This window comes from Chelonoidis abingdonii, chromosome 19 (assembly GCF_003597395.2).
Source record: "Chelonoidis abingdonii isolate Lonesome George chromosome 19, CheloAbing_2.0, whole genome shotgun sequence".
Lineage (NCBI taxonomy): Eukaryota > Metazoa > Chordata > Testudines > Testudinidae > Chelonoidis > Chelonoidis abingdonii.
This window is the reverse complement of record NC_133787.1, coordinates 1,172,610-1,185,996: the sequence shown is the minus strand read 5'-3', so window position 1 is coordinate 1,185,996 and position 13,387 is coordinate 1,172,610. Positions and strand designations below refer to the sequence as shown.

Below are 13,387 nucleotides of genomic sequence, written 5' to 3'. Positions count from 1 at the left end.
GCTGCCGAGTCTACCACATCTAAAGATGCCTACAGGGATGTCCTTGCCACTTTCTTGCCCTGTTCTAGCAAGGCCATAAACTTCTCTCCTTGAACTTCTCCATTGAGGTCCAGGTGTTATAGTTATAATGGCTCAGGAGGGCCTGCTGGTTAGCTATCCTGAGCTGTAGGCCACCAGCTGAATAAATCTTGTGCCCGAATAAATCCAAGCGCCTAGCATCCTTGGACTTGCTGGCTGTGTCTCTCCCACTCGTACGCAGGCTGTACCACGAGGGAGCAAGGATGGGGGGGGGGGGGAGAGACATACAAATATTCATAGTCCTTAGAGGGCACCATGTATTTCCTCTCCATCCTTCTGGCTGTGGGAGGAATAGACGCTGGGGACTGCCTGATCGTATTGGCATTAGCCTGGATGGTCCTAATGAAAGGTAGGGCAACATATGTGGGGCATCGGCCAATAAAATATCCACCACCGGATCCTCAACTTCCACCACCTCTTCCATCTGGAAGTTCATGTTCTGTGCCACCCTACATAGCAGATCCTGGTGTGCACGAAGATCTATAGGTGGTGGGCCAGAGGACGACGTGCCTACCACGGCCTCATCAGACGAGGAGGAAGAGGACATCCCCGGGACAAGCAGATCCTGGAGAAGGTCTGTTTGGGGAGGAGACGGTTGCCCTAAGTCCCCCACGCTAGTGGCATGGATCTGATCTGGTGGCAGGGCAGTCGCCTCTGAGGCTACCGGGGGAGGGCGGCTCACAGTGGCCTCAGGCATCTGAGGCTCTGAATGGGCTGATCGAGAAGCACCTGAGGGGACACCTTGGCCTTGGTGGTATGCCCAAGAAGTCCAGAAGGACCATTATGGGGATCCCTGATCAGGATCCTGTCCTTCATCTTTCCCCTGGCTAGCATCATCAGTGTCATGGCCCTGGATGTGGTAGCCACTCCATGCTTGGACGACGTCAAATTAGGTCGCAAAGGCCAAGGCGGGGCCAAACGCCCATGCAGCATTGCACCGTTCCGCTCTGTCGCTCCGCGCCTGGGAGCTGGAGACCAGTGCCAGGATCTCAGGTGATACCGGGATTGAGAGACCAGTGCCAGGATCTCAGGCAGTACCAGGGGGTGAGACAGTCCAGGCTCCGTCAGCACGATCAGGTCACAAGCGGTGGAAAAGATCTCCAGAGTGGACAGCAGGTCGAGCTCAACCACGGTGCGCGCTGGGGAGCTTGTGTGCACCAGACTCAATGGCCCTTGTGGTGCCAGAATTGATGGTGCCAAAGTTGGAGCCTTCACAGGACAGTCTGGCCTGGGCTACTGCTCCAATGGGGGCACAGGCAGTGTCTGCAACTGTACAGAAGCAGTAGGTGGTTTGTGCTGCTTCTTGGGCCGCAGAAACAGTGAACGGTGTCACATCTGTACTGGTGCTGGAGACGTCCGGAGCAGAGAGTCTTTGCTGGTGTTGGGTCATTCCAGTGTCAGAGGCATGCTTCGGACCGACGGCGCCTGGTCTGCGCACGGTACTGAAGGCACCAGGCTAAATGCCGCTTCCATTAGGAGCTGTTTTAAATGAAACTCCAACTCCTTTTTTGTTCAAGGCTTGAAAGCCTTACAAATGCGACACTTATGTGGTGGATGGGATTCCCCCAGGCACTTCAAGCAGGAGTCGTGGGGGTCTCCCATAGGCATTGCCCTGAGACAGGCCGAGCACAGCTTGAAACCCGGAGATCTGGGCATGGGCCCTGGTACCGGGGAGGAGGGAAGGGCATAAACCTCATTTCCTCCAAGCACTATCTATACTATATACAAACTTACTATTAACTAAACTATAACTGCTAAAAACTATTAACAACTATACTGAACAACTATCTACAGTGCAACGAGTAAAGCTAGGGAGGTGGAGATCAGCCAATGACTGTAATGGGTGGTAAGAAGGAACTGAGGGGGTGCTGGGTCAGCAGGGGCATATATCCAGTGCCATTAGGGTGCCACTTCAGGGGCACCTCAGCCAACCCACCAAGCATTGCTAGGGTAAAAATCTTCCGACGATCGTGCACGCGGCGTGCGCACACCTAATTGGAATCAATATGACCAAGCACTCTAAGAACACCACTTCCATACTCAGAAGTGCTCCCTGGAAGCCAGGACATGGGAAACACTTGAACCCCAAAAGTGTGGCATGCATGGGACACCAACTCTGAAAATGGCAATTAAAAATTAGGGAATCAGGAACCCTGATTAGAACATGCAGTAGCCAAACAACATTCACTCAGGCCACTGCTCAGAGACCCTTGAGTCTCATACTAGGCAGAGAGAACTAGACCACTGAAGCCTGCAAAATTAGTCACTTTAGACAGGGAGATTCAAAGACACTCAACTCCCAATGCATTTTGATAGTATATGGGCACTCACTTCCATTTGGAAAATCCCATTCAAATCGACTGATGTAAGCTGTTTCCATCATTCATGCCCAAAACAATAAAGATTAAATATAGCACTATTTAACATCCCCATACTTAATTTCTGTGCAGATTTTGGACTTCTTGTATGGGGGCCCAACTTTATGTCTTGTTTATAATGCTCTATTCCATAGCTCTGGACTCCAGTTCCTGCATCAGCCAGGATGCGGATTTTAGAGAATCTTCTACACAGTTCAGGCTATTAGCTCAGAATTTACCACTTCACTAAGAAGTGCCTGCAGTGCAGCTGGCAATCAGAACTCAAAGACACTCTCTAAGGACTTGCTAGTGGAAAAAAGGGTGAATGACTGAAGTTTAAGAGGCAATGTGATGTAATGGCAATTACAGAACTGGAAAACATGTCTATCTGGATCATTAGAGTCAGTTACAGAACAAGCCGCTCTGCAAGTTCAAGTGAACAAATCAACATACGTTCTAGGAGGCTTCTGCCTGTATTTCAGACCTACTCAGACGTGAAAGTAAGCCAGTCCGGTCCGACATACCGGCTCCAGACTGGCTTCTCCAGCACTGATTTAAAGGGCCCAGGGCTCCAGTTGCTGCAGGGAGCCCCGGGCCCTTTAAATCACCGCCAGAGCTCCTGCAGCCCCACGGCAGGGCCCCAGTGGGGATTTAAAGGGCTGGGGTTCCCTGCAGTGGCTGGAGACCTAGGCCCTTTAAAATCACTGCCGGTGCCCTGCCACCACTACCCCAGTCCTAGCCTGAGCCCTGCTACCTTGGGGTAGGGCAGCAGGGCTCCTGCAGGGATTTAAAGACCCCAGAGCTCCGTGGCAGCTGGAGCCCCAGGCCCTTTAATTCGCCCCTGAGCTCTGGGGCTCCCAGATGTCTCTGCAGCTGGTAGTTCTGGGGTGATATAAAGGCCCTGGGGCTCCAAGCCACAGGGCCTTTAAACCTTGAAAGGCTCTGCCTCTTCCCATTGAGGTCACGCCTCTTCCAGTTGAAGCCACATCCCACTCAGGACTCCTGCATACTGGTAAATCCTTTAAATTACTTTCACCCCTGGACCTACTGTTAACTAATTCTGCCTGCAAGAGCTGGTAGAGGCAGCAAGCCCCAGTTCAAAGTGCACATCCAGTCCTCCAGCCCCTTTGCTGTCAAAGACTATATCTTTATAGAAGACATAGGGCCAGAATGTTGTCCAACAGGTTCAAGCTATTAACAGAGACTGGAGAAACCAGCATTAGACTCATCCAAGTTCTATGCAGCATTCCTTAAAATCCTCCCTCTCCAGGATGCGTCTCCTGCCTGTCTAGTCTTCAGCCATACACACCAACACTCCTAGATGGCAAGTGAGCTAGCCTAAAGCCTATATTCCAATGATCCAGGGGAGACAATCACCCAGAGACACGGAGAATTTCTTTTAGCTGCACGGGGTGTCCTTAGCACAGGACTGTTGCAATAGGAAATAACCTTAGGGTATGGCTACACTTGGAATTTCAAAGCACTGCCGCGGCAGCGCTTTAAAGTGTGAGTGTGGTCAGAGCAGCAGCGCTGGGAGAGAGCTCTCCCAGTGTTGCATGTAAACCACATCCTTTACGGGTGTAGCGTGCAGCACTGGGAGCCGCGCTTCCAGCGCTGCCGCCCTGATTACACTGACGCTTTACAGCACTGTATCTTGCAGCGCTCAGGGGGGTGTTTTTTCACGCCCCTGAGCGCAAAAGTGGCAGCACTGTAAAGTGTGAGTGTAGCCAAGCCCTTAGGCTGCAGGCTTGTTCTTCCACTGGGACTGTTTGGAAGGCGCTTACTGGAAATCACGCTCGTCTCATTTCACAGAGCTCGTGGGCTGCTTGAGTATCTTTTGAGTACACCAGGCATTCCCCACCGTTGGGAAACAAGAGCAAAGCTCTCACAGAACAGAACGAAGCGGCGTAGTAACCCCACCAGCATCAACGGAGATCAGAATCAGTGCCTAAGTCTACAGTAGAATCCAGACTTATGCGAGAAGGATTTGCCTCTGTTTGGAGAAAAATTGAAGACATGCCATGATGTCATGGGGGCCTTAAAAAGGCAGACTTAGGCTGTGTCTACACTGCCACTTTCAGTGCTAAAACTTTTGCTGTTCAAGGCTGTGAAAAAACACCCCCCAAGCGACAAAAGTTTTAGCACTGAAAAGCACCAGTGTAGACAGGGAGCCATGCTACCACCACTCATTCAGGGTGGGTTTTTTAAGTTGCTGGGAGAGCTCTCCCCAGTAATAGTGTCTGCACTGCCCCCACCACAGTGCTGCCGCAGCCGCACTGTAACGTGGGTAGTGTAGACAAACCCAAAATGCTCTGAGTGCAACCCTCATGGCACATCAAATGCAGAGATAAGCCTCTTCTAAAGCCCAAATAACTGTGGTGTCTGAACAAAGGACAGGGTAATTTACATATGTAAAAAATGAGAGACAAGGTGGCTGAGGGAATATCTTTTATTGAACCAACTTCTGTCAGTGAGAGAATAAAAGAAAGATATTCCCTCAGCCACCTTATTTTGCTAATATCCTGGGACTGACATTACTACACCACCACTACACACACAGCAGTCATTGAAGGCAAGTGGGTAATGTGTACTTTCACCCTCTTAACAGGAAGAAGTGTTTGCAGTGCCACTAGAATGGGATTTAAATCCTTTCTGGTCCAGGCAAAGCAAACTTGAGTCAGAGGGCGGCGCGTGCAGCAAGTCACTTGTCACTTAAATCAGCAGATGCCAGACAGTTTGCCTAGTGCCAGGTTGTGTCTGATCTCTCTCCACTGTTCCGTTTCTCGGCTCTTGATGCATTTGTACAATGAATGGCATTCCCTTCCAGAACAGGCTGCAGAGTAGGAACTTGCTTGTCCGGCTAGCTTCATTCACATCAACTCGTTGGACTTGTTCTGGGAGCACGGGGGAGGGGGCTGGAAGGGGAGTGGCATGAGAGAAAGGAGAAGAGTCTCTGAGCTGGGGACCATTTACCATTCCAAGGATTTGGAAGACAGAAGAATTTTCTTTAAAAAAAAAAAAAAAATGCTAATAGGAGCCCTATGGTACCAAAATACAGGCAATTTACAAAGCCATCCCTGAGAGATAGCTGGTGCGCAGCCCTTGCTGCTCCATGCTGAAACACAGGGGCTAAACTAAGCCAAGAAAACAAAACAAAGCGTAACCAAACAGGAACCTTGCACACCACATCCTGAATGTCACTTAGTGCTGGCTCTGACGCTCTCCCCGAGGGAAAGCAGTCCAAAGGGAAGGGAGAAGGCCTTGGTTATGAAAGACCTGCCACTAGTTCAGGCTAGATCACTTTCGGGGTAGGCAGCAAGAGTCCAGCTGATATTAGCTGCTGTGAAGGGGGTGCAGAGTGCTAACCGGGTCTCGGGCAAGCATCCCTGAACAGGGCAGCTCTCAACAAGGGAGCACCTCCCCACTCCAGAGAGAAGGCCCTTGGAATGACCTTTTTGGATTATAACCCCGGCCTTTGCTTATCTGAGAGCAGGGGGCAGGAGATCAGAAATCAGTCAGCAAGCGGACAGAGCCCCAGGCCAACAGTGAGTGGAACCACTACTGGGAGACCTGCGGGAGGAGCAGAAGAGAGAGCCCTCATCTTCTGCTCCCTTGGCCTGGTGTGATGGCTCTTTTCTACACCCCCACATCCCTGGATGGCAGCAGCAAGCACCCTCTCTGCAGGGGAGTAGTTAAGGAGCCAGGGAGGGAGCTGGACGGAGGTGACCAGCAGTGGCAAGCTGCTGCTTTCCCCACTGGGGAGGTGAGGGCATTAGTGGAAGAAGCCAGCTCCCCAGTCTCAGGAATTGCAGAGGTTAAAGATTCAAGGCCCCCCTCTCCACCGGGGTCTTTTGATGACCTAGGAGCTCTTTGTACTGGATCAGAATACTGTACCCGTCTGTTACACGAACACACTATTTACAGCCTCCTTAGGTAGCCACTGCCTTGCTTCTAAGTGCTTGAGTTTGGTGAGTGATGCCCTGGGTAACTACTCTCATGTCTCACCCACAACTAGCTTTTGAGGTCACATTACTTGTTTGTTTAGAACTTAAACCCCACTGGATGGGTCACTGGCTCTTTAAATTTAAGACGTGAGAACTGCTGGCCAAACTTAATGACAACTCCTTAAGAGCACTGCCTGATTCAATGGCCACCTGACAAGGTGGGCCATTGCATCCTATAGCTCCCATGCATGCACAGAACAGCCGCCTCCATTCCAACATTGGCAAAGGAGTGCGGGGATAGGGAGGAGAGAATAAAAATAAGAGTCAAAGCAAGCTAGGATTAAAAGCCTGGGCTCTTGATTTTAGAGTCTTCATTTCAAACAGACCCTCTTTGTGCCTGTCTGAAAGGGGTGGCTAACAAAGCCGTGCTGCGATGTCCTGCTTCTCCAGCTGTAACAGTCAAGCAAATTTACAAGGGAGAATAAGCATTATTAGGTTTACTAAGTATTCTTGATCCTGCCTCAGCTGGGGATGTAGAGGTGTGTCGGACTAGATGAACTCTCAAGGTCCCTTCCAACCCTACATTTCTCCGATTAGCCTGATTTACAGCTAGCACTGCTACAAGATGCTGGCATTTACTGTACATTTGAGGAGTTTCTTTAGCTGGTTCTGAGGTTGATGATGAAAATAATCTGTTGCCACAAGATCTCTCTCCAGCAGCTTCAGAGAGAGTGAACCAAGCCTAGTTTTCAAATAATGAAAGTTCCTTAATCATTTTTCTATCCCTACCCTAGGAAGCTGTCCTGTGTCTGAGTCAGCCTCCAAAGCTACCTACCACACAAATGTTGTGACACAATAAGGTTTCACTGGGTAGACAGTGGGACACAAGTAATACTAAACATTTGAAATTTCAAGGAGTCATTTTTGGATCTTTTCATCTCAAGCCAAGTACTTCCTCCATTTAATCCTCATTTCAAGCACAGTCCAGTTGCTGATGAAACTCAAACCTACAAATATGGAAGCTAGGGGGACCAGTTAGTAAATGTAAAAAACCAGGACAGGGGGTGAGGGGCAATAGGTGCCTATATAAGAAAAAGGCCCCAAAACTGGGACTCACTCTATAAAAATGGGGACATCTGGTAACCCTAATGGAAGCACAAGGATCACTGCCCCACAGTTACAAGGGGGAAATCAAAGTAAGCCTTCTAATGGCACCACATCTCCAGTCTTTGCAAACCTTCAGACACTGTAACCTCAGTGCCCTGTGGCTGCTTTCCCCCCCAACACAACCATCCCCTGGCTACAACAGAACTCCTGACCTTCTCACCCAAACCTCTTCTATCCCCCCTCTGCCTGGAGCACCCCCTGCACTGCAACTGAGGGCAGCACACAGGCCTTCCCAACAACCTGGTGCATACCCACAAGTGAGCTTTGACTCATCCCTCTCCTTTGCCCTACATATCTGAACCCTGCTGCCACTCCTGCCATACAGCTAAGATCCATCCTTCTCTCTATTCTGACAGCAGGAACTCTGAGCAAGGACCCAAGTATCCAGCTGTGATTACTGCAGACTCTTCTCTGGCCTGCCTACTATATGTTGCCTCCAAAACACTGTTAAAATTACCTTCCTTGGCCACAGGACAAGATCTTCCCTATTTAGCACCTCCATCCCCGCTGTGATCCCAATAGTGCCAGTCTCAGTGCGACCCTCTGTTCTACTTATCCAGCCCAGGTCACCACGCCACCTCCCAGGCATGATTCCTGAGCCAGGTGGCACAGCTACTATCCACTCCTGAACACTCCACTCATTTCCACCATGACCCCTACAGGGATAACAGCAAGGCTCTAAGCTAATCTGACATTTGCTAGACATTCCAGTACGTAGTTTAACATAATTACACATTCAAGCTGTGCATCATCAAACATGTAGCCTGTCATCACTGGGCCAACTTCCCTGTTTCTTGTCCCCTGCTTTCCCCTACCCTCCATCTGTGCCTGTCGTCTTTTTGAAGTGTAAAGCTTTTGGGCAGTGACTTCCATGTTGGGAAGACACCCTGGACATCACATGCCTGCTAATGGAAGCAAGCAACACATAGTACAGAGTTGGTATTGACAGCAGCTGGGTTGGGCCCAAATCTATCTCCACTATTGCTAATAGTAAAAGTTTTGCTTAATCCTCCTTTAAATCCAGCTAGCACATGAGCTGAAGGTGGTTTAACTTTAGGGAAAGTTTGCAGGGACAACAACAAACAGAGCTTGGTGAACAACTGATGTTCTGGTCCAGTGGCAATACGGAATTTTTTAAAAAAAATTCAATCCAGGTCAAACCAAATAAAAATTCAGATTTTTCAATTAAATCAGAAGATTTTGTTTTGACTCTGTTCCAGAGCAAAGGTTTGAAGCTGATGTCTCACACCTCAGGTGAGCACTCTATCACTGACCGTTATGATCAATTGAAACTGCATTTTTTAGCAAATAAAGTACTTGTAAGAAAAACTGCATTTAGCGCTAGTAGCAAGGCATTTTTTTCCTGAGGTGATGACACCAGGAACCGTTAAACAGGAATCAAGATTTAAAAATCAGGGTAATTATTTAAGAGACCAGTTACTCAAAACCAGTTGGATGGATTTTCTTCAAACTTTACACAAACATTCCTCTTCGCCTTCAGAGAAAATCTGGTAATTTGTCAGAACCGACCAATTTTTACTGCTAAAGTTATTGGTGTGTCAGTACAGAGCTTTGTGACAGAAGCTGGGTACAAGCTCAAAAGACTAGTTCACTGTTTCTGTATAATCATTGACAGTGTAATATTGATTGAACAGTTGGGCAGTGCCATGCAGTGATGGGAGTGTGGCGTTTGCTCTGGCATCAGTTGTTAATTACCCCTCCCAACCCTTTCGCCCATGCACAGAAACAAAGCCTTTCAAAGCAACATACAAGCTATTTGAGAGGGGAATTAACGAACTGAGCACCAGGATCTCTGCATGAAGAAATGAAGCATTTTTCCACCACTTCTGGGAACTATTTTGAAATATTAAACCCTCATTTTAGCGTAAAGGAGACAATTATTTTATTCTTAGTGGTGAAATTCTCTGAAGTATGAATGGATGGGGTGGGGTGGGGGAGGAGTCTTGAGGGGGATGTATGCAATACGACCCACCTCTAGGCACTTCATGCTGGGATTTGTGCCCCCACCCCACCCCGATCTTCCCCTCCCTGCCATCCAGAAACAACTGCTCTAACTTTGGGAGTTTCCCCATCAACACAACATTTTAGAACTGAGCAGAGATTGCAAAAGGGATTTGCTCTGAGCTAAGGCGGAGCTAGTGAACCACAAACCTTGGGTTCCCCACCTCATTATATTTCCACATCCTAGAGAGAACAGCAGTGAAGAAGATGGGGGTAGAGGGTTAGTGCTGAATTCAGAAAATGAGCAATAAGCCAGCATGGAAGTGAAGGGGGGGCCACGCAGGTGAAGGGTGGGGACAGGAAATGAGACAGGTGCAGGGACATGGTTCAAATGGTTGGATGAAGTTGAGTGGGTGCAAAATACAAGTGCCTGGATACAGGGCAGTTATAGGTGGCGAGATCTGCCACACCAGGCTCAGCTGTCCCTAAGCACCCCTCCCAGCTGCACTACTGGGGGTGGTGGACAGCAGGTTGTTGCGGGATCAAGGAAACACATGAAGTTCAAGGGCAGGGGAGGAGGGAAAAGGGGACTCAGGGGACAGTATGAGGAGGAGGAGGAGCTGGAAGGACACAGGGTGGGGGCCAGGTGGAACGCAGAGGCTGGGGTGTCATGGGGTAGGTTTGGGACGAGGCGCAGAGGGCACTGGCTACAGGGATGGGGTGCAGAGGGCAGGGCACAGATGGCATTGGCGGCAGGGATGGGGCGCAGAGGGCAGGGACAGTGCGCAGAGGGCAGGGACGGAGATGGGGCGCAGAGGGGGGAGGTACTGGCTGGAGGTGTGTGCAATGCAGAAACGGGGTGCAGAGGGCGGGGCCAGGGCGCAGAGGGCGGGGCTGGGGCCAGGGCGCACAGGACACTGGCTGCAGGGACAGGGCACAGAGGGCACTGGCTGCGGGGCCGGGGACAGGGCCGGGGACAGGGCGCAGAGGGCACTGGCTGCAGGGACCGGGCCGGGACGCAGAGGGCGGGGCCGGGGCGCACAGGGCGAGGGCGGGGCCAGGGCCAGGGCCAGGGCGCAGAGGGCACTGGCTGCAGGGACAGGGTGCAGAGGGCAGGGCCGGGGACCGGGCGCACAGGGCACTGGCTGCAGGGACCGGGACCGGGCGCAGGGGGCGGGGCCGGGGCGCACAGGGCACTGGCTGCGGGGCCGGGGCGCAGAGGGACGGGGCCGGGGACCGGGCGCCGAGGGGCAACTGGCTGCGGGGCCGGGTGCGCACAGGGCTCGTGGCGGGCCGGGCCGGCGGGACGGTACCTGGCAGGCTTGTCGGCGCGGGAGGGCCAGGGCAACGCTCCCCATGGTATATGCTCCAGCAGGAGGCGCGGTTGCGGAGTGCCGGTGCGGGGCGGCCCTCCAGCCGGCGCTCCGTCGCTGCTCCGTCGCTGCCAGGAGCAGCTGCTCGCCGCCGGTGTGCAGCCGCACGAAGCCGTCAGGTCGTAGAGGCGGCGGCCCGCAGCACCAGGCAGGCGCCCTGGGCGCAGCGCTGCCGCACCTCGGCCGGGCTGTAGGCGCGGGGCGGCGGGGCCATGGCCGGGGGCAGGACGCGCGAGCTCCGCTAAGCAGGGAACACTCCGCAGCCAGCCCGGCACCTGCTTGTTTACATGGCACGCCACGCCCCCGCCCCGAGGCTCATGAATATTCACGAGGCGCGCATGGCTCTGATTGGTGGCTGGGGCGGCGGGCAGGGCGAGAGCGCCCAGGTGAGGGCGGAGCTCTGAGCCAGACCCGCCTCCCCCGAGGGCAGCCGGAGCCAGGGAGGGGTCCCGCCCGCCTCGGGCAGGCTTGCCTCGGCCGGGGCCCTGCTTCGGTGCTGGGCGCAGCTGAGTGTTATTAACAGCGCCCAGCCCCCTCTAGCGGCAAAGCACGGTGGGCAGGAGCGGCAGCCCCATTTTACAGAGGGGAAACTGAGTCACAGAGTGGGGACTGTGGCTTGCCCTAGATCACCAGGCAGGGAACAGGGCCCAGAGCCCAGCTCTCCTGCCTGCCCGCCCAGCGCTCTAGTCCCGAGATACACACTGCCTCCATCGACCTTGTTACAGACAACATGCCCCACCCCACGCACAGGGGATAGAGGGGAGCCACCCAGAGGAGGGTGTGAAGCAACTTCACAGAGGTTTTGGATACCTAGAAAGGGAGCAGGTGACTGTTGTTAGTAATAATAATTACCCAGCTGGTTAATAATTAGCCCTATTCACTGTACAATCCACAAAAAGCTGCTAGGTTTATAACGGTGCGTGTCACCTTCCAGGAAACCACACAGGCAAGGGAGCCACAGCCCTCCCCAAAGTGCAGGTCAGCTACAGCTGGGCTGAGAATACAAGGGGTTGCATCCTTGGCCCTTTTGCACTGCTTTGCAGGCCCAAAGCAGCATGAAACCTGCCCAGAGAATCTGGCTGGGGATACTTGGGGACCCCAGCACAGGGGGTGTTTTGTGAATGGACCATGGCCAGAACATGTTGCCCTCAGACAATCCCCAGCTTCCATAATGGGGGATGTTGCAGACAGCTATAAATTAGAGCAGCCCTGAAGCAATGTCATCCAGAGGCATCACCACGATCTGCAGCTGGTCCGTTTCCAAACCACACCAAGGGAACATCTCTACATGCTCGTGCTTCACACCCTTCACTTCCTCACCCTTGTGTCCCGCCCCGACACAAAGTGGCGGGACCTCCTACCACCTCTGGAGGGTGAGGAGCCCCAGTGGGCCAACCTCTACTGAACCTCTGGTCCCAAGGGCCTGCCGACGGATATCAGTCGGGCGAAGCCTACCCAGGGGTACAAGACCTCCTGGACTACGACCGGGGGGCTGACTGGGATGCCCTGAACGCTCGCTCCCGCATGGGCTCTCCAGACCTTGCAACTCCGGCGTGCTCTGGAGGTGGAGGCCGCTTTAGCCAACCCCTGCTCGGTCTACTCACTGGGTCCTGCGGGAGGCACGCCCATCCCACCCCACCCGAGCCTCCAGCCCTTTTCATCGAGCCCCTGCCCGATAGACCCGACCGGCCCCCCCGCCCCTTCTCCGCAAGCGGCTGCACGTCAGCAGCCGTCCGTTTCAAACCGCGCCCAAGGAAACAATACACGCTCGTGCTCCATACCCTTCACTCCTCACCTCGTGTCCGCCCCGATTACAAGTGCGGGACTCGTCTGCCACCTCTGTGAGGGTGAGAGCCCAGTGGGCCAGCCTCTACTCCCACCTGGTCCCGAGGCCCCAGGGATATTAGTTGGCGGCTCCTTCATGGGGCCGTGAGCACGGGCGTCTACTTGGCCGGTTTACATCTGTCCCGGACACCTGCCCCTTCTGCGGCGTGAGGGAACCCTGGCGCACGTTTACCTAGAGTGCGCCAGGTTGCAGCCCCTACACCGGCTCCTCATTACATCCTATTCATTTTCGGCTGCACTTTTCCCCTCACCTCCTTCTCTACGCACTCCCTATCCGTGGCCCCACGAAGTCCCGGGACCTCCTGGTCAACCTCCTCTCGCCTTGCTAAAAAGCCATCTACATGACCAGGGAGAGGAGGTTGGCCGATGGAGACTCCGGTGACTGTGGGGCGTTGTTTCCGGTCCCTGGTCCGTGCACGTATCCGGGCGGAGTTCCTCTGGGCGGCGTCAACTGGCTCCCTTGATCGCTTGAGGAGCAGTGGGCGCTGTCTGGGGTTCTCTGCTCGGTGTCCCCGTCAGGCTCCCTTCTTATGACCCTCTGACCACACTCCCGTCCTGTTCTTTATTAGTTGTCCCCGTAATCAGTGGGCTTCTGTGGTCCTGTGGGTCTCCCCTTAGGCTGGGGGGGGATCCTTTAGAAGTGGGCGGGCTAGTTAGATGA

At 53.2% G+C, this 13,387-nt stretch overlaps 1 protein-coding gene across 1 annotated transcript in view; it reads right to left on the bottom strand.

The window, feature by feature from the left end:
• FA2H (fatty acid 2-hydroxylase) overlaps positions 1-11,164 on the bottom strand; it is a 72,700-nt gene extending 61,536 nt beyond the window's left edge. Inside the window, exon 1 of the mRNA XM_032786147.2 lies at positions 10,822-11,164. Within this exon, the coding sequence (XP_032642038.2) occupies positions 10,822-10,866 (45 nt within the window). The 5' untranslated portion in view covers positions 10,867-11,164. The remainder of the gene's footprint in view (positions 1-10,821) is intronic.
• Between the last annotated feature and the right edge of the window lie 2,223 nt (positions 11,165-13,387).